The sequence below is a fragment of the Oryctolagus cuniculus genome, chromosome 21 (genome assembly GCF_051225735.1).
Source record: "Oryctolagus cuniculus isolate XC-2025 breed Fujian yellow rabbit chromosome 21, ASM5122573v1, whole genome shotgun sequence".
NCBI lineage: Eukaryota > Metazoa > Chordata > Mammalia > Lagomorpha > Leporidae > Oryctolagus > Oryctolagus cuniculus.
Window position 1 is genome coordinate 31,291,573 of NC_142887.1, and position 20,533 is coordinate 31,312,105.

At 58.1% G+C, this 20,533-nt stretch overlaps 1 protein-coding gene across 14 annotated transcripts in view; it reads right to left on the bottom strand.

Annotated features, from left to right (window-relative positions):
• Positions 1–20,533, bottom strand: part of CABIN1 (calcineurin binding protein 1) — a 135,896-nt gene that overhangs the window by 43,612 nt on the left and 71,751 nt on the right. For 8 of the 14 annotated variants that reach the window (XM_051837088.3, XM_051837084.3, XM_089322962.1 and 5 more), the window contains 2 exons: positions 12,322–12,504; positions 6,159–6,496 (listed from right to left, as the gene is read on the bottom strand). In XM_051837088.3, the coding sequence (XP_051693048.3) occupies positions 6,159–6,496; positions 12,322–12,504 (521 nt within the window). Of the gene's footprint in view, positions 1–6,158; positions 6,497–12,321; positions 12,505–20,533 lie in introns of those variants that run through there. The other 6 variants (XM_089322960.1, XM_051837087.3, XR_016227058.1 and 3 more) reach the window with 5 other exon arrangements.

Sequence of the window (20,533 nt, forward strand, 5' to 3'; positions counted from 1 at the left end):
GGCTGTGCTGCCCGCCTGGTAGCCTGTCCCCCTGGGCCTCCTTGAGGCTACGGGGCTCCATCATGTGGCTCAGGTCTTCCTGACACTCAGGCACTGGTGCAAGCTGGGGCTGGGAGCCGGGAGCCTCATCTGGGTCTCCCACGAGGGTGGCAAGAGCCCAAGCTCTTGGGCCATCCTCTGCTGCCCACCCAGGTGCAGCAGCAGGGAGCTGGACTGAGTCAGAGCAGCCACCAGGACTTGGAACCATGCTGTGACAATGGACGCCGGCATGGCAGCCTGAGTCAAACAGTGGTAGTCTAAAGGACCGGTTCGCTCAGTGACCTGGAATCTGAGCGCTCACTAGGGCGCCAGGAATTCTGTTCCTGGAGCTGGGGACACTGTGTGAACAAGGCAGACAACAAAACAGAACAAAAACCTTGTCCTTAACTGGGAACAACTCAGATACCAAGCAACCAAGCACTGGATAAGCACCCAGTGCAGGACTCGGCGATAAAGAGGATCAGAGCACGCGTGGGTGCCACCACACAGACACTCTGTGACATCTCCATCAGCTCCCTGCTAATGCTCCTGGGAAAGCGGCAGAAGACGGCCCGAGTGCTTGAGCCCCTGTACCCACGTGGGAGACGCAAATAGAGTTTCCAGGCTCCTGGCTTTGGCCTGGCTCAGCCCTGGTCCAGTCGTTGCAGCTGTTTGGGGCAGTGAACTTTGCTTTTCAGTTAAAATAAGTTTTAAAAGTAAGTAAACAGGCCGGCGCCATGGCTCACTAGGCTAATCCTCTGCCTGCGGCGCCGGCACCCCAGGGTTCTAGTCCCAGTTGCTCCTCTTCCAGTCCAGCTCTCTGCTGTGGCCTGGGAAGGCAGTGGAGGATGGCCCAAGTGCTTGGGCCCTGCACCTGCATGGGAGACCAGGAGAAGCACCTGGCTCCTGGCTTTGGATTGGCCGCCGGCTGTAGTGGCCATTTGGGGGGTGAACCAATGGAAAGAAGACCTTTCTCTCTCTAACTCTGCCTGTCAAATAAATAAATAAATAAACAAAGTTGGGGGGCTGGCGCTGTGGCATAAAGGTTGGGCCTCCACCTGCGGTGCTGGCGTCCCATATGGGTGCTGGTTTGAGTCCCAGCTGCCTCACTTCTGAGGCAACTCCCTGCTGATGCACCTGAGAGGGCAGTGGAGGATGGCCCAAGAGCACACTGTCCCCTCCATCCCTTAGCCATTTAATTTCTCTCCCCAGATCCATCACCAGCAACCAGTAGGTGTGCTCTTCCCCTCCAGCCTCCCGCCCCACTATGTGCAATGTGGAAGGAGGAGGCGTTTTTGTGCACACAGCTGTATCCCCAGCCCCTTAGAGGCTCCACCTGCAACAGCTGCTCAGGAGACGGCCACTGAGGGAAGACACACACAGAACTCATGCTGGAGGGTGTGCACCCAAATGCAGTTGCATCTACTGTGGTCAGGGCTGTTGGTCAGTGAGGGGTGGGTGGCCTGCTCTATTTTCCCAGCTGAAACACTATTATTTGTAGTGGATGCCGCAGGCACAGTGCTCAGACCCCTTTCCACTGCTGGAATCTGCATCCCTCTGTGGGTGAGAAGACCAGGAAAGCAGTGGCCCTTACAGGGGCAACTTGTCCCACTGCCAATGGCCTCCAAAGCCCAGGAGAATCTTCAAACCACATGGCAGATAGACTTTGAAATGCACAAGCAAGATTCTAAGTTGGGGCTGGTGTCGTGGCGTGGTAGGTTAAGCCTCTGCCTGTGACACCAGCATCTGACACGGGTGCCAATTTGAGTCCTGGCTGTTCCACTTCCAATCCAGCTCCCTGCTAATCTGCCTGAGAGAGCAGCAGAGGATGGCCCAAGTGCTCGGCCCTGCACCCACATGGGAGACCCAGACGGAGTTCCTGGCTCTTGGCATTGGCCTGGCCCAGCCCTGGCTGTTGCGGCTGAGAATGAATTAGCAGATGAATCTCTCTCTCTCTACTCTGCCTTTCAAATAAATAAAAATTAAATAAAAAAAAATAGATTCTAATTTGAATGAAACATTGACTTCACATCCTGCAATCTGCAAAGTGAAGTCTGAGGAGAACTCCGCTGGCTGACAGGGACCTGCAGCAGCCCCGGACGTCCACGTAGGGACCCTGGGCTCAGCAACACTTTGCAGCGGGGGCCACTTCACGTCCACAGAAAGGGATCAGGGGCTGAAGGAAGATGGCCCTGCTCCGTGGCCAGTGTGCCCATGAGATGCCTGTCCCACCTCCTGGCATGGTCCTGGCTCAGCTGGCGTGGAACTTGCAACTCACTGCCTCTCCTCTCATACACTCTGCACAACAGGCCTCACTTCCACAGGTCTCCCACGTGAGCCAGTGGCACTGGGAGGTGAAGTACTGTACCCACTCTGATGTGAGGGGCAGGGGCGAGCATTCACGGCCAGCTGGCTGCTCCCTCTCAGGGTCACTCTGAAGTCGAAGGTTAGCAGCTTCTGCTGAGATCCCACAGCAGGGCACACAACACTGCAGGGCCTTCTGGGCAGGAGTCGGCCCCTAACCAGCCCTGGAGCCTGGGCTCATTCCACACAAGTCCTGTCTTTTTTTAAGGCTGAATATTAATCCATACTGTTTTGATTACTGTAGATTATAGGATTTTTATTTATTTATTTATTTTTTTTTTGAAACTGAGAAGGCTGAGTCCTCTAAGTTTGTTCTTTCCCAAACTGTTAGGCTACAGGGTCCATCCCAGAGGCTGCTAGCCTGGGCCCCTGGCAGGAGCAGGAGAGGCTGGCTTCCCATGACAGGCAGTGTTAGCATGAGGACAGGGCAGTGTGGACATGCCCTGGCCGCCTTCTTGTGCCCCTGGGGGCAGGCCAGAGCCCCCTAGGTGAGGAGTGCCCCCATGCCATGTGCCCTCTCTCGTGGACTGCACAAGTATGGGCTGATGATCCTGGTGTGGAGTGTGGTCCCAGAGATTGCAAGTGAGACGGGAGCTAGAATGAAGGCCCTGAGGCCACCAGCACCAGCGATCCTCCCTGTCCAAGGTGTGGAGAGCGTCTGGGAGCCCTGGCCCTGGGTGCAAGCCATCGGGAACTGACTTACGTGCAGCAAAGCCAGACCTGGGTGGGAGGCTGGCTCCAGAGAGCCTTCAAGGGTCTCCCAGCAGGCCTGATGGAGGGTATGGAGCCGTAGGAGATGCTGACACTGAGGCAACGGCCAGCCCAGAGGCGAGGGAGGGCTGTGAGCTGCTGGCCCTGCCGAGCGCCCGACCCCCACCTTGTCACAATCATCCTGCATGCATATCACCGTCATTCCTGGCCAACGGAGGAGCCTGAGCTGCCAAGGGTGCCCGCCACTGGCATGTGGGCCCAGGGGAGGCCAGCTCCACACCCACACCCTCTCCCCTATTCGAAGAGCTCTCTGCCAACAGCTGAGCGAGCGGTGTCCTGTGTCCTGGCGGCAGCTGCTTTGCAAGGCCTGAACAAGCTCTGAAATGAGCAGTCTCACCCGTGGGTGTTGGTACAGGACCTGAGGGACCAGGAGCCAACCATACGGCCCTGAGCAGGCTCTGCCCACGGGAGCCCCTCTGAAGACACACACATCAGACATTCCAGTTAGCCCCCAAGCCACAAGGCAGCACTAGAAAAATGCCGCTGCCAAACCCAGGGGCAAGATCCTCATGACAAGATGTGCTGCTGTCAGACACACACAGTGGGAAGTACCCGTTACCAGACAGCTGTGTTTGGAAAGCGGTCACTGCTTGCCAGTTACTGGGTCTGTATTAGTCACTGCCAGTTGAGAGCTGTGTTCCGCAGATCTGCAGACAAGCTGCTGCCATCCCAGGCTGGGACGGAGCCCTGCCCAGCCTCCAGGTCTCTGGACAAGGCACACAAAGGATCTGGTGAGAGCTAGCTCAAGGGTGCAGGCAGGCAGGGCCTAGGTGAGCTCAGTGGCCTGGAGACCACCTAAGGCACATGCGGCCCTGCACAGAACTGTGGATGGGCCATGTGGCCATGGGTAGGGAGAACGTTCTCTTGGGGTCAAGACCAGCGCTCTAATTCTGAAAATCAAGGACTCTAACCTGGGAACATGACTAACAGCAGGACCAGCAGAAATTGGGTCTGACAGCACCGTCAGTGGTGCAGATAACCCCAGGGGGCCTCCATCCCCACTGGGGGCACCCACAGACAGCACAGAGTGGCCAGGAGGACCCGGAGGACACCATGGAAAGATCAAAATGGCAAACCACGAGTGTGGACACCCTCAGCGGTGTGTGTGAGGCCCTGGGTGAGGCTGCCCAGCCCCACGTGACCCTGAGCACACCCTTTCCACCTGCAGGGCCACAGTGCACGGCCAAAAGAGCTGGAAGAAACACCAGACACAGGACGGCTTTGCCTTAGCATGGCACCACTGTAGTGATCTCCCTTGCAATTTTCCCAGAGTTTTGACATTAATACTACTTTGTTCTCTTAAAGATGCATCAAGTAAGGGGCGGAGGGGCAGGCTGTCATGACAGCAGCCTGTGCCTCACCACCCCTGTCCTACCATTCCTAATAACACCCCATCTCAGCACCTGCTTCTGAGAAGCACCCCACAACAGCAGGCAGGGAGGTGCTGAGCACAGCACTGAAGCCTGGTGTCCTGGGTTAGAGGGGCCGACAGCTGCCTGGGCTGCCTGGCTGCTCGAGGCAGTGTCAGAACAGCGGAACACCTAAGGGAGAGGGCACCTGGGGGTGGCGCCTAGAGTTCCTTCCACTGAGACAAGTGAGGGAGGCGGACGTTCCCAAAGCAGAGGAGGTGCCACGGAGGTGGGGTGACCCTGGCCGGCAGACTGCTTCAGCAGCAAGGCTGTGGCTGGTTGGGGTTTGTTAAGACCCAGTCTGCCTGGGTGCGGGAGGCCAGGGGCTCAGAGGGAAGGCCCCTGCCACATGCAGGCTGGGCAGTGAGAGGACCAGGCTCCAGCGTGGCGGCCGCATGAGTGGCAAGCAGCAGGCAGCTGGGGAAGCCAGGGCTGCCCTCTCTGTCCTCTGCCGGCACACACCTCGCCTCAAAGCTGGGGTCAGGCCCCGGATGAGATGCCCTTCCCTGCCGGCCTGCTGACGCCAGCTCCACCTGTTGTGCTCTGAGGACTGTGCCATGCTGAACAAGCATGTCCGTCACTACGGGCACACAAGCAAGTACCTTCCTGGGCCCCTGTGCAGTACCCCAGACAGAATTCTGTGAACTAAGTTCCTGCACATACCCAGCGCCAAGCCGGGGTCCATGTCTTGCAAACTGCCCTTCCCGGTTCTTCAAACATCCACAGGGAAGGTTGGCGGGGGGTGGCGACCAGCAGGCTTCTGGGAAGCCTGATAGCCTGGGAGAGCCAGACCTAGGTGGGTGGTACAGCCACCCTCGCTCGCCACATCCACACTGGTGCACCGACAGGTCCAGGATGGCCACTTCCCTGGGCTGCTGGCCTTGTCTGCTGTTGTCCCCCACTCATGCTTTGGGGTGCAGCAGCACCCCCAGCCCTCCCTCCACACAGCCCAGTGTTGCCATTTTTATGGTAGGATTGCGTATTTGTAACAATCGGCCTCCCCCTTAGAATGCAGCGCCCCTAGCCTGGAGGTGCTGTGGAAACAAGAGCCAGCCCCAGGACCAGTCCCTGCCGGGGCCTCACTCTCTGCACAAATGCGGAACGCCTGCAGAGGTCTGGCTGGGAAGCCCCTGGGCAGCTGCTGCTTTCCCAAAAGAGCTGGGGGAGGCTGTCAGCAGCCCCGCCTGGAGCCACAGCAGCTGCACCCAGGAGGCAGGCCCAGGGGCAGGGTGACGGTGTCGTGCCTGCTAGGGTCACCTAGAGGAGTCCTGTGGCAGGCCTGAGCGGACCAATGAATGGTTGGGCAAGGGAGCCCAAACGTGGGCTAAGAGCTTCCGTGTGGCTGTTTCACCCCCAGGCCATCCCCTAGCCTGTGTGGCCCCCCAGCTCCTCCCTCCAGTCCTGGCTGCCACCCAGGGCCCTGCCGCCCCTGGCCCACTCCATGGACTGACCCCATCTCCCCAGCACTCCTCTCCTGTCCCTGTGCGTTGCCCCCTAGACCTGTCTGTGCCACAAGGCTCCCGTGTGGCTCGGCCCTGCCCGCCTCGGGAAGAGGTCCAAGGCTCCTTCCTCCCTTTGTGGGCGACAGCCACTCACCCGGTGGGTCTTGCTGTGGGTGTAGAGGAAGGCCAGCCGGTAGAGGCTCTTGTAGTGCTGGGGGAAGCGGCTCAGGCACAGGCGGAAGGAGGCGATGCACTGCTCCGTGAGGAACTGGCGCTGCTCCTCGGCACCGGCTGGCAGCCCCTGCGGGAAGGCTACTGGCTCTCCGGGAGGGTCTCCTCTCTTCTTCCCGTCCCATGGGGCGGGCACAGACACCGGGGGCTTCACGGGTATGCCAGCAGAGGCTGGGGGCTCTCCAGCAGGTTTCTGGCTGCCTGGCTCTGCAGCCCGGAAGCCCTCTGTGCTCTCCAAGGACTCCTCGGTTTTCCCTACAGCTGAGAGGAAAGAAAACAAGGTTACCCCAGGTTGAGGCCTCAGCGCCCTTGCTGGATGGGCACTGGACCCAGCACCGGGAAGCCTGAGGCCCAGGGCTTGCTCTGCCACCACTGACTGAGGTCTCTGTGGCCACACGGCCTGGCACGCAGCACAGGGGCCCAGAGGTTAGAGAATGGGGCTTACAAGCTGGGCGCTGGGACCTGGCCCTTGCAGGGGGACACAGCACAGGCTGTGCTGCCTCTGGGGCTGGTGCAAGTGCATGCAGGAGCAGCTCCCAGAGGGCAGGCGTCGTCACCACAGCTGAATAAAACTGCCAAGAAAGGGCTCACAAAGCACCACACCTGCTCTCCAGGGCTACGGCTGCTGGGTGCGAGCCAGGCACTCGACACGAGCCCAGGACCTGAACACCAGCCTGATCCACCGGGCTGCCTGGGGCCTGGCAGCGGACAGTGGCAGTGGGCTGAATGACCCGGAGTCAGTCCTGAGGCTGTGCAAGCTCCTTGGCCGCAGGAGGAGGAGCTGTGTGACTTGGGGGTGGGATGGGGGGATGGGCGGGGGCGAGGGTGAGGGCAACAGTGAGGATGGGGTAGCCTCTGCCTACGGCTCTTTAGGGACTCAGGTACTAGAGGAGGCAAGAGAAATGGCGGCACCACCCATCTCGGAGGTGATCTGCTGGGGCAGGGCTGGGTGGGCAAGGACTGAGGTCCCCACGTTCCCATTGTGCCAAGTCCAAGCATAAGCATGAGGATGACAGTGCGTGATAAGCCGGCCAGCCACCCCTCTGCATGCTGAGGAAGTCATTAGAACAAGCCCTTCCTGTCTCCCCTCAGCCACCTATCAATGGCCAGGCCTTGCCTCCCAGCCGCCCTGCCACCAGGCACAGGGAATACGGCCCTCGGTGTCCACCTTCCCATGGACACACCGCCCTCCCAGCTTGCCTGCCTCGCCCGCTGGCTCTCATCTCTTAGGGTTCTACTCGGTGTCACTTTCCCTTTTGGGCCTCCTCGTTCTAGGGTGGCGTTTGCAGAGAAAGGGCATGGAAAGTGTCTCTGCTCCCATGCAGCCCAGAGCTCAGCAGGGGACCTGCCCCTTATGCCACCCTTGGAAGGGACTGACTGACTGAGTGCCAGGAGGGCCTGGCTGGTCCCCATATGCCACTGACCCCTCACGGGAACTCAGGAGGCTGCATAGGGTCCTGCAGCCGGTGTCTTACAGGGCACACCAGCACCTTATTAAAAAAACATGCAGCTTTCCAGGATGCTCCCGGGGCAGCTCGACACAACAGTGAGCAATAGGCAATGGCCCCAGGCCCTAGGCCTGGGGAACAGGGAAACAGGGAGACAACACAGGCCCTCCACCCCGAGGGCTCAATAAGGTACGAAGTGCTCAGAGAGAGACACACAGATACACGGGAGGGGTATTGTGGCACAGCTGGTTAAGCTGCTGCCTGCAATGCCAGCATCCCACATGAGTGCCGGCTTGAGTTCCAGCTGCTCCACTTCCTATCCAGCTCTGTGATACTGTGTCTGGTAAGGCAGTGGAAGACAGCCCAAGTACTTGCACCCCTGCTACCCATGTGGGAGACCTGGGTGGAATTGCAGGCTCCTGGTTTCAGACTGGCCCAGCCCCGAACATTGTGGTCATCTGGGGAGTGAACCAGCAGATGAAAGATATCTCTCTCTCTCTGCCTTTCTCTCTGTAATTCTGCTTTCAAATAAATAAATAAATCTTAAAAAAAAAAAAAAAAGGTACACAAGAACACAATTTTTATAAAGAAGGCAGAGGCTCAAAATATGTATCTGGAGACATAAAAGGGGTAGTCCCAGAATTTAAAAATCTAGTCAAAAACTCCAGGAATGGGGCCGGCACTGTGGCGCAGTTAGGTTAATTCTCCGCCTGCAGCTCCGGCATCCCATATGGGCGCCGGTTCTAGTCCCAGCTGTTCCTCTTCTGGTCCAACTCTCTGCCATGGCCTGGGAAAGCAGAAGATGCCCCAAGTGCTTAGGCTCCTGCACCCACGTGGGAGACCCAGAAGAAGCTCCTGGCTCCTGGCTTCAGATCAGCACAGCTCCAGCCAGTGCAGCCATTTGGGGAGTGAACCAGCAGATGGAAGACCTTTCTCTCTGTCTCTACCTCTCACTGTCTATAACTCTACCTGTCAAATTAAAACAAACAAACAAACAAACAAAAAACTTTAACAACAACAACAAAAAAAACACCTCAGGGGACTCTGTGACCTGAGGGGCCCAGGAGAGATGCCACTCCCCCTGGGAATGAGCCTCAAGGGCACCAGAATTCCCCCCCACCCCCACCCCCTTTCAGAAGGAAGAAGATGAGAAATGCTCTTCCCAGTGCTTCCCAGCCAGGGTGTCCAGTTCCACCCCAGCTGTGGACAGATGTGAAGACTTCCCCCTAACGACAAGCAAGCCAAGTGCATGCTCTGGCTGCTGTGGCCCAGGCTGTGCCGGCTAGGGGGACTGGTGTGCAGTGCCCACAGGGTGTGTACCAAGGCCAGCAGAACACAGGAGCCATCTGAGAGGTCCTAGGAAGCACGGAGGCCTGCCACAGTGGAGAGGCCACATCCAGCCCGGGTCCTGGTCCAAGCATACGTGGAACACAGGCGCGCCTCAAGCCACGCCTCTGGCTGAGTTTACAATGGCCTAGCGAACTTACGGGCCTCTTTGTGGAAGAGTCTGAACCCCAGGTGGCTACATGTCTTGGTACACACAAGTTAAGTAAAAATCTGCTGTGCCAGAAAGCCATCAAGTCTCCCTCTCCCAACTGCTGAGGCCCTGTATCCTAACTCCACTGGCCTGGCACGAGAGCCCAACAGCAGGCAGCTGGGCTCCTTGGGCAGGATGGCCCACTGCCTCTCGGGCGGCCTCTTCCACACCAACCGAGCACCCTGTGCCTTGCCCTGCATAGGCTCACAGGGATGGTCCCTAGGCCTCCACCTGACCAGGAAGAGGGCAGGCCTAGTGTCCACAGCATGGACTGCACAGGTTGGTAACAACGAGTCTGCTTTGGGCTTTACCCTTTTGCTCTCTGAATGATGTGGGGTTGGGGGAAGGAAAATCTAACAACTAATAGGGTAGGTCTGTGTTAAGCAGTGAAAAGTACAGCCGGCGCCGTGGCTCAATAGGCTAATCCTCCACCTTGCGGCGCCGGCACACCGGGTTCTAGTCCCGGTCGGGGCGCCGGATTCTGTCCCGGTTGCCCCTCTTCCAGGCCAGCTCTCTGCTATGGCCAGGGAGTGCAGTGGAGGATGGCCCAGGTGCTTGGGCCCTGCACCCCATGGGAGACCAGGAAAAGCACCTGGATCCTGGCTCCTGCCATCGGATCAGCGCGGTGCGCCGGCTGCAGCGGCGGCCATTGGAGGGTGAACCAACGGCAAAGGAAGACCTTTCTCTCTCTGTCTCTCTCTCTCACTGTCCACTCTGCCTGTCAAAAAAAAAAAAAAAAAAAAAAAAAAAGGCAGTGAAAAGTACAACTTCTTTGTCTATTTAAAAAATCTTTCCTGACCTCGCTCTGTGTCGCTACCTCTCTTCGTAACTGTCTTTCAAATAAATACAATAAATCTTAAAAAAAAAAAAGATCGCTCCTGTCGTAACCATCAGGTTTTAGACAAGCTTTAAAGCCTGTCCCCTGCAAAGCTGGGCTGCAGCCAGTGGCCACAGTCCCTCTGGGAAGCCTCTGTGCTTAAGGCACCATGGACACCATGACACAGACCAGGTGGACAGAGCAGTTCTGAAGATCTGATGGAAGGAGGCCAGTCCTCAGCAAGCGGCCAGCTAACACCTGCTGGACACAGTGGGAGGAGGCATGTGTCCTGCACCAGGAGGGTGTGGCTGGCAGGTCTGTGCATCTCTCCTCAGCACCAGCACCTGGCACAGACCTGGACAGGTTACACCAACAGTGGACACAAAATGTACGAGGCAGGGCCTGTCCGCTACGACACAACACTGAAGGAAACCACCGTGGTGACAGGGCTACCCACCAGGGTACCTTGGAGGACAAGGGGTGTAGAGTACGCTTGGAGCACACACTCATTGCCGGCCTGGGCTCTGCAGCCCTGCCTTCCTGCTTGGAGACCGTGATGTCCACTGGGAACCAGTGGAGGGTGTGAGGGAGACCACCGCGGATCAAGGTCAGGCCTGGAGGAGCTCTGTCCTGGCACAGTCTGTTGGGTCGGGCTCAGAATGCATTCCCTGCTGCGCCTGCCCTCCCAGCTACTGTGCTGGTGGCTTTCGTTTTTCTCCCAGTTTCTTTTACCAGTGGCTAGCCCCACACACGGTCTGCTCCAACCATCAGCTCTGAATGGAAAGGGGAAGGGGCTGCACAGGCTGGGCTGGACCAAAGCCAATCCGCCCTCAGCCCAGCCTGCCCTCTGCCCAAGTCCTCGCCCACACTGGGGGGCGGGGGCGAGGCCCTGATGACACACAGCACCTGCAGCGGTTTACTGCTTGGGGGGCCACAGACCACAGATGACAGGCCTCGCTCCTCCAGTGGTAGAAACACCATCATTCCTAACTCTGGAAGTGCTGCGTCAGTGTTGATGGTGTTCAGTTCCTTTATCCTTCACAGTCCCAACTTCCTACCAAGTGTTTATGTCGGTTACACAACGTCTACACTGGCAGTGATCACATGACTGGCTGGTGAGAAACTAAGGCAGTGACCCACCTTTCAATGGGCAACAGGTGCAGTAAGTCCACCTGGTAAGTCCCCCGTTCTATGCCTTTTTACCTGACCCTACGGGGGATACCATCTCTCAACTAGAGGGGCTGTGGCCTTACCACAATCTAAGGCTGGCCAGGGGAGGCTGGCAGGGGCCAGCGAGTGGGCAGAGGCCTACCGCCACGCCTACAGGGAGCTCTCAGGCATGCGCAGGACTTCCTAGAGCTAGGTCGAGGCCCCAGTGTACACAGGTTATCACGAGTTCCACTTCTGTCCACCCAGCCCACCGGGAAAGGCAGCCTGGGGAAGTGGCTGAGGTGCAGACAGACCTTGGGCAAATTCCTGACCCTCTCTGAACCTCAGATTCTTCGCCTGTAAAATGGGACTAGTGAGAGTGCCTCCCTGCCACGGTGGTTGGGAGGACTAAAGGAGCTCCAGCAGGGCCTGGCACAGGCCAGCCACGCGTGGGCTTGGGTTGTTGCCGTTGTTACTGGCTGGCAAGCACCTGTACGCCCAGGAAAGTGTTCCAAATCCACGGCGATCAGCCACCCTGAGAGCAGCAGTGCGGCCCCAGCCTGCCTGTGGGCTCCCAGCAAGCCCGGAGGTGGCGCTCTGCCACTGATCTCCATGGGGGAACTGGGATCCCAGAGGAGCTGGGTGGACCCAGGGCTCAGATCAGGGCCCTCTGCCCATAAAGGGGAGATATTTCCTAAAGGCCTGATATGATTCAGACTGAAAAAGAAAACACATTTATGACATCTGGGTCCAAGGACTTTTTTTAATAACTTTTTACTAAGAAAAAAAAAAAAAGGGCAAGACTGTCGTCATGGACATGGCTTCCCAGGCTGGGCTGCAGGGGTCATAACAACAACGCCAAGTGCCACAGGGCACACGAGGTGCACCAGGCTCCGGGTGAGCACCCCGGGCTGTCTCATTTAGTCCTCACAACTTGGGGTGGGCACTGGGATCACGGCCATCGTACAGGAAGAACAAGGCAGGGTCAGAGAGGGGAGTAACTTGCCCCACCGCGGTCTCGGGCAGCGGGTGGAGGCACGAGGTGAGAAGCCACTCCGGAGCCCGCAGTCTTCAGCTCTGCCGGGGCTGCCTCGGGGCAGCGCAGCAGCTGAGGCGCTGAGTCAGGGCTCCATACCTCTTTCCTCCGCAGCCCCCTGAAGGTCTTTACCGGTCGGCACTGGCTGGGCATTGACAGCGGGCGGCTTCTTCTCTGTGTAGGGCTTCCGTGGGCCCTCCAGGGAGCTGGCAGGCTCAGTAAAGAAGTCCTGGGTAGAGCTGGAGTCCGAGAGCGCCACTGCTGTGCTGTCCTGGCTGCGGTCTAAGAAGGGGGAGAAGGAAGGAGAGGGGGCGGTGTGAACCTACACTACCTCCACTGCGGGTGGGCCTCCCCAGGGCATGAGTCCCGTCCTTGGCCTGGGAAATGCCCTGATCGGGGACGGCCTGAACACAGCCCATATGACGCTGCTGAGCCAAGCTGCCTGTCTCGAGGTCCCACGCCACTCGCCAAAGACACAGATTTCCCCCGTTGGCCCTGGGGTTTCCCAACGTCTCATCGTACACCAGGGTTTGGGGATGGTGACCTTGAGGAAGCCCATTTCCTGTTCTGGCCGAGAGGAGCAGTTGACTCTCAGGGCAAATAAAAGAAGAGCCTTGATCTGAGCATCTGCTGACTTGAGTGGCCCAAAAGTTCCCACTACGGTGACACGCTGCCGCTGACCGTGGAGTTGGGAAGAGGCTCAGCAGCCTTCCTGCCGTAGAGACGCAGTGGACAAAGCAACCACGCGGGCAGGAAGGAGTGCAGCGAGTGTTCGCAGCCTGCTGGCAAAGGCCAGGTATGGACTACAAGGGTCTCCAGACCCAGAGTCACCTGAAAAGGAGAGGCTGTTCTCTGACCTCCACAGGTGTTCAAGAGAAACCCCAGGGCCGGGGCGGGGCAGGGCAGGGCGGGGCAGGGCAGGGCGGGGCAGGGCGGGGCGGGGCGGGGCAGGGCGGGGCAGGGCGGGGCAGGGCAGGGCAGGGCAGGGCAGGGCAGGGCGAGGAGAGAGCTGAGGTAACCTTCCTGGGAATGCCGGCTTGGAGGGCAGGAGTGGCTGACTGCTGCTCTCCTCTAGGAACAAAGAGCCTTGTTGCCTCCAGCATATGGGACCCACTGCGGCAGGCAGAGAAAAGCACAAATCTTGTACCCTGTCCTACCTGAGTCTGAGGCTGGATTAAGAGCCACCAAGGTGAGCAGTAACAAGCAAGGTGGACTGCAGGGCAGGGCGAGGGCCTGAAGAGACTCCCTGCACACAAAGCCAGAAGGTGGCACTGGGTCCTGGGGATAAACCTTGTGCCAAATCAGAGGCCTGCTCTAAGCGCAAGGTGGCAGGAATGAGAAGCTGGGGTACACTGAAGGGTACAGACGGCAACAACAAAACCCAAGCCCGCTCAGCTTCCCAAGAGCGAAACTCAACTTCCCTGACCAAGGGCCTAGAAACAGAGGAGGGAAGCCCATTCCAAGAATATATATTATTCTTGATATAATATCTGAGATCCAACACAGAAAAGGTAGGATACTTATACTTGCTGTTAGGTTTGGAACAGCTCGGGGTTCTGGCCTTTGGACTCCCAAAAAAGGCAGAGACCGACCTCAACAGGGACAGGTTGCTTAGTGAAGCAAAGAGGTGGTGGCAGTTTCTGAACAGACTGCGCACAGTGCAAGCTAGAGCTGTTTTCCCCTGGTTAGGGAGGGGATGGGGATGGGGGGAGGAGGTAGAAGGCAGGTGGTGGGAGAGTAGGGGGCTCTTTGAAGCCTCTGGGAACTTCCACCTTATCTGTTTCACAAGCTACCCTGTGCAGCTCATTTGTTTTGCCAGTTGCTTTGCAGGAGTCTGCAAGGGTCTGGTTCAGCAGAGAAGGAAATGGGGCAGGGATGGGGGGAGGAGGGGGACAGGGTTAGGGAAGGGGCAACATGCCCTTTACTTGGGATGCCCCCACGTTTCATATTGGAGTGCCTGGCTCCTACTTGGGCCATCATCTGCTGCCTCACCAGGTGCATTAGCAGGAAGCTGGATCAGAAGCAGAGGCAAGACTTGATCCTAGACACTCAGATATAGAACACAGGCGCCCCAAGTGGAGCTTAACCTACTGTACCATGATGCCTGCCTCAAGGAGGTATTTTGTTTATCCTAAGGGAGTAACTATATTTTAGAAAATAGACATTACAACAAACTGATAACAGAGCTTATGAAGTTGTTTCCCCAAAGCTGGAAACCAGGACCCTGAACGCTGCTGTCACTCCCTGGCTCCCAGAGCCTGTGCAAATGCCATGAATCTTCACACTTCAGGTTCCTCACATGTAAAACTGCACTGACAGAAGTGCCCACTTCACGGAGTTGTGATGAGGGTTAAAAAGGCTGGGGGCAGGCGCCGTGGCTCACTTGGTTAATCCTCCACCTGTGGTGCCGGCATCCCACATGGGTGCCAGGTTCTAGTCCCAGTTGCTCCTCTTCCAGTCCAGCTCTCTGCTGTGGCCCGGGAGTGCAGTGGAGGATGGCCCAAGTGCTTGGGCCCTGCACCCGCATGGGAGACCAGGAGGAAGCACCTGGCTCCTGGCTTCGGATCGGCACAGCGCGCCAGCCATAGCGGCCATTTGGGGGGTGAACCAAAGGAAGGAAGACCTTTCTCTCTCTCTCTCTCTCTAACTCTGCCTGTCAAGTTAAAAAAAATAAATAAATAAACGGCTAACACACGTAGAGAGCTTCAATCAGCGCTTGACACACAGTAAATGAGCACAAAATGCAGGCTCAATCGTCAGCACTACAGTTTTTGGGAGTGTGTGTGTGTTCCATCACTAGTCTCACTCAGATTTGCTGTTATGGATTTAGTGCTGCTTGGGCAGAGGGTCTTGCTGAAGTCATACCGCAGCCAGTGTCCAAGCAGCACCATTATGATGGGAGGGAATCACCTCTCAGGCCCATCGTGGGCGGGCTGCAGAGCAGTGCCGAGAATGAGGCCCATGACCCAGAGGCTGCCCTGCTACTCCAGCATCTTTGACACCAGGGGCTGCCGATGGCGACCTTGTGGCGGCCCAGTTCCAGCTTGCCGAGCCCTCGTCCCTTGCCTGGTAACTACGTATCATCAGTATCAGGTGGGCTGACAGCAAGAACTGGGGGCCTAGGACACACGTGGGATGTGAGCCGGAAGCAGGGAGCTGACCCGACTGCACCCTCTGCTTCGCACTTGGCGAGGCTCTTCTCACACTAGCGAGGCCAGACCTCCAAGCTCCACGAGCACTGCACAGGGGTTACAGCCAGCCTGCAGCCCTCACAAGCCCCACACACAAGTCCACAGTGTGAGGGGTCACTTTTTCAACAGAAGAGGGAGACAGCCTACTTCTGTCCAATAGAGAGGGAGGCCCGACAATGGAGATCCTCAGCTCCCGAGGACAGACCCACATTCTAATCCTAAGGGCTGGTGACCCTGGCTGAGTGAATTTGCTGCTCTAGGCCCCTCTTCATACTCTGTAACACAATGGTCACTGTGTCCCTACCTCTGACCCTGACACACACACAGTATCGTCACAGGGGCCTGGCCCATGTGACAGCTCAGTGACCCATCCTGTCCTGCAGCGCCCAACAGAGAGGACATCAATGGCCTGGGCCACGTCCCTGCAGCCAAAGTCTCCTGGAAGTCAGGCCATGGCCAGCTCTCCCCAGCCAGCTGCAGTCGCTGCACCGCTGAGCAGCCCAGCCAGGATGACCTCGGCCACTGGCATGCTGCCCCGCCAACTCACTGGCTCACAAGCTGCTGGGCTTTGTACCTAAGGGAATCCCAGCCGTGATCACCGTGATGACAACCCAGGATTGGCCCAAAGAGATACGGGCTCCCTGTGTGCTACTGTCTCTTGATGCTGCAGTGGGAGGGAATCACCAATGTCCCCGGGTGCAGAGGAGGCAGCCCCACCTCCCCAGGAACAGGGCAGGCAAGGGAGGGCGGCCCGCTGCACTCCCAAGGAGCAGCAGTCGAGCGGGTGGGCGTGTGGTTTTAGAACAACATCCAGGGCAGCAGCTTCCACAGCAGAGGAGCAGGGCACACGGCAGCTGAGGGACCACTTCCCAGCTGCCCTCTGCAGGCACAGAGAGCAGAGGCTATCATCAGTGCCGAGGGGCACTGTGCTGCTCCTACACAAGGCTCTGCCTGTTCCAGGGGAGATGAGGGCACCCAGGAGGCCCCTGAGGAAGGCACTGCTAATGGGGCTGGTGCAGTCACCGTGCTGGGGGCAGAACTGGAGAGGCAGGGGCTGCGAGGTGCTGGCCGAGGTCCCTGCCCATCCTGTGGGCAAGGCTGCAGGAAGGGCTCCAGGGACACGAGTGTCTGGGAAATACTAGACAAGTGCATCTCTTCAAATGGCAGCCACCAAAGGGGACTCAAGGCCCAGGGCTCACAATCTCTCTGCTTCTTTCAGGTCTTGTGTATCTGAAAGGGTTGGCATAAGCTTATTTGAAATGACCCTGATTTTAAACACCCACAAGCAACCCAAGAGTTCACACAATAAGCCAATCAGAGTGAAAGAAAGCCAAGTTTTGTTTCTTCCATCAATACAGCAAAAGAGGTGAATGGAAAAGCTCTTAAAGAACGGCTCTATAGCTGGCGCCACGGCTCACTAGGCTAATCCTCCGCCTGTGGCGCCGACACCCCAGGTTCTAGTCCTGGCTGGGGTGCTGGATTCTGTCCCGGTTGCTCCTCTTCCAGTCCAGCTCTCTGCTGTGGCCCAGGAGTGCAGTGGAGGATGGCCCAGGTCCTTGGGCCCTGCACCCCATGGGAGACCAGGAGAAGCACCTGGCTCCTCCTGGCTTTGGATCAGCGCAGCGCCGGCCGTGGCAGCCATTAGGGAGTGAACCAACGGAAGGAAGACCTTTCTCTCTTTCTCACTAACTCTACCTGTCAAAACAAACAAACGATGGCTCTATCGGGGCAACCAGCGGCAGCCCCAGCATCCTATATGGCACCAGTTTGAGTCCTGGCTGTTCCACCTCTGATCCAGCTCCTGCTAATGCACCGGGGAAAGCAGTGGAAGATGGTCCAAGTGCTTGGGCCCCTGCGCCCATGTGGGAGCCCTGGAAGAAGCTCCTGGCTCCTGGTTTTGGCCTAGTTTACTCCTGGCTGTTGTGGTCATCTGGGGAGTGAACCAGCAGATGAAAAACCTCATTCTATCTAGCTGGGAAGATGGCATGTCCTCATCCCTTCTCTCTAGTGCAGCTTCTCAGGGAGGCCACACACAGACTGACACACACACACACAGACGGAGGGCAGGGAAAATTTGCTGGGAGCAAGGCAGAACAGCTCTGGGGCCAGACGAGACAGGGCAGGGCGGACAGCAGGGACGCAGTGCTGAGAAACAGCTCCTGGGGAGCTGGCCGAGCTGAAGCAGCCCCCCTTCCTGACGTGGAAGCCCCTGCTCTGGGGAGTCTCGTGGTGAGGCAGGAGGGGAGGGAAGGCCGCCGCTGCCCATGTCCTCTCCCAGCAGCGTCATTTCTCACGTCACCAGGCACACAGCCAAGGGTGGGCCAGGGCACCCCAGAAGGCCGGGAACAGGGGAAACTTCTGCAAGGGCAGGGCCAAAAGCTTCCCTTGGGGAGAGAGCCCCACCTGTCAGCCACATGCCTTCGGGCAAGCAGCCCCCGCTCAGAGGCGCACAGGACAGCTGAATTCAGCCTGGTCTCACTGGGCACGGCCCTCCCACTGCCTGTGTGCACCGATAAGGGACACAGGTGATCTGGGTGTGTGAAAGGGGATTGTGGGCCTGACAGGCAGCTGTGAGTGGAGGTTCCAGGCCTGGCTCCCATCTCACCTCTTCCATGAAGCATGCCTGGGTATGACAGACCTTATGTGGGGTCCTATGGCCAAGGGTGTAACGGGCTGATGCATAACTCTGTGTGCAGATGGCCTGTGTTGAGCACCCACAGGCTCAGGTGGCTCTGCTGACAGCGCAGACTACGGATGCCAAGCCTGGTGGCAGAAGCCCTCTGCTCTCCTGCCTGACCTGGCAGATGCAGGTGGCACTGGCCATCATCCTGCAGCAGACACCTCACGGAGGCTCTGCAGGAGAGGCCTGGCATGGGCGTTTTCTGGGCTCCCTCATCCTGAGATGGAGTAAGAGCCAGATGGAAAGAAAGCGGATTTGACATGGGGGAGCCAACGCTGCTCAAACTTCCCAGAGGGTTGGGTGGGGGAGGGCCTCCCAGGGAAACAGGCATGCTGAATGGGACCCCCAAGGACCACCCCAGCCTGGCTGCTGAGAGCAGATTTCTTTAAAGAGCTGCCTGGAAGTCAACAAGAAAGAAGACAGTTGCCAGCAAGCAGGCCCCAGGCTGGCCCTGCCCTTTTTTCCAACATTCTTTTAAAAACCTTCCCACACAAAAATCTGCTTGTGCTAATTAATATTTGTGGCAAATGATAAATATTTGATTCTTTGACTGTTAATCACTGGAAGGCTCCAGGTCCCTGCCTGTGGGCCGTTCCTCCCCCCCCCCCCCCCCCGCCCAAATCCTAGGGGACAGCAGCTGCCCGCCAACTGCGGATAAAACCAGCTGCCTCCAGGCCCAGCAGCCTTCACTTCCAGGGCGCGGCCGCAGGGCCAGCTGCAAAGGGGTGAGAGCTGGCCCTGCAGAGGGACGTGGCGCTGGCTGGGGACGGAAAGGCTGCACTCGGTCTGAGAGCAGATGCTCTTTTCAGTCTTTCTTTGTTAAGGTCTGACTCGGCTCAAATCCCTTGACGTTCCCGGGATCTCCAGGCCAGCCTAAAAGGGCTCGGCGTCACAGGGCACGAGCTTCTGGTGTCTCCTTAAACGTGTTTTCTCTACTGTTCCAGCAGTAAGACTGGAAGCAGCTCACAGCTGTTTATTCCATCAGCTCTGGTCAATGAAGCGTGGGGACAAGGACGTGGCAGCCACGCTAACTGGTGCACCCTGAGATCACAGATATGGGGTGAACTAGAAAACAACAGGATTTTAGGAACTGTAAACCTAGGTGGAATGAATAATTTGAGAAATTTTTCAACTGGACAAAGTCTGCTCCAGTGGGTCCCTGTCAGCCAGTCTACCAGGAAAGGCCAGGTCCACCGGGAGCAGGACTGGCTGTGTGGGGTACAGCTTTGAGGAGACTGGACAGATGCCAAGGAGAAGAGATTCCCAAAGCCCGGGCCCCTGAGAGAGGCAGACACAGGCAGGCAGCAGGGAGGCAATGGGGCAGCAGTAAGGGGCCGGGCTTCGCCCTCTGCACCTTCTCCACAGGGCTCGCAGGTGAGGGCTGACTGGGCAGAGCCCACTCCCTGGAGGCCCCGGCGTGCTGAGAGCGCACTGTTGCCCTTCTTGGGACCCCTTGAGGTTTTAACAATTTCCTACAAAGCGGCAGGTGCACAGGCCCCTCCTGACTTAGATGGTGCTTCATAGCCACCTGGTGAGCTTCTGGGGAGGGGCGGGGGCGGGGAGGCTCTCTAGAGGGTGATGGGGAAAATCTGCCAGCCTTAGAGCCCAGAGAGAGAGGCCCTGTGGCCCCATCACTCTCCCCTCTGCCTGCAGGAAACAGCCCCTCACCACTGAGGCTCTAAAGGTGCTCTCCCAGGTTCTTCCTGAAAGTCTCTTTCACCTACCCTGGTCACTGCAGGAGGACTCTCTGGCCTCCGTGTCTTTGTGCCTACAGTCCCTCACTCTAAATGGTCCTGCAGGCCTCTCTGGGACCTGCCTCTTCCAGGAAGGCCTCCCAAACTACCAAACCTCAGAGCTTGTTCCCTCCTGCCAGCTCCTGGCACTGTCCTGGGACAGCACCTGGACACCCACACAGAGCACTCTGGCAGCAGGGATCAGGGCCCCGCACACTGCAGGCTCTGGCCTCGAGAGGCTTCCAAACAGGTTCTAGAGGAGGGGAGAGCAAAGGAGGTGCAGCGCTCTGGCCTCTGACAGCCTCCCCAGTCCCACCGGCACTGAGGGATCAAGCAGGACAACCTGAGCTCCCCTCGGGGTCTGCGTCCTGTGGATCTGCTTCCAGAACACTTCCTACCAGAACCCGACCACCCCCGGCCCTAGGAAGGGAGGCTGCTGAGCGGAGCCGGTGTGGTGCCCTCGGCTGCCTGGCTGCTGCGGTCTACGCACGCAAGGCCCACCTGAGGGCCCTGGTCACTGCACACAGTTTGCACTGTCACATATTCGTCCTTGTACAGAGATTTCGGCATCCTGAAGTCTGCTGCCTTTGTAAGTTTTTGAAAGCAAGAAAGAGCAAAGCAATGGAAATACAGCACTGGGCCGCCTGCCAGGCAGGTGGCAGTGCAGTGGGAGCGAGGCCACCACTGCCTCTGCCTCTGGCCACACT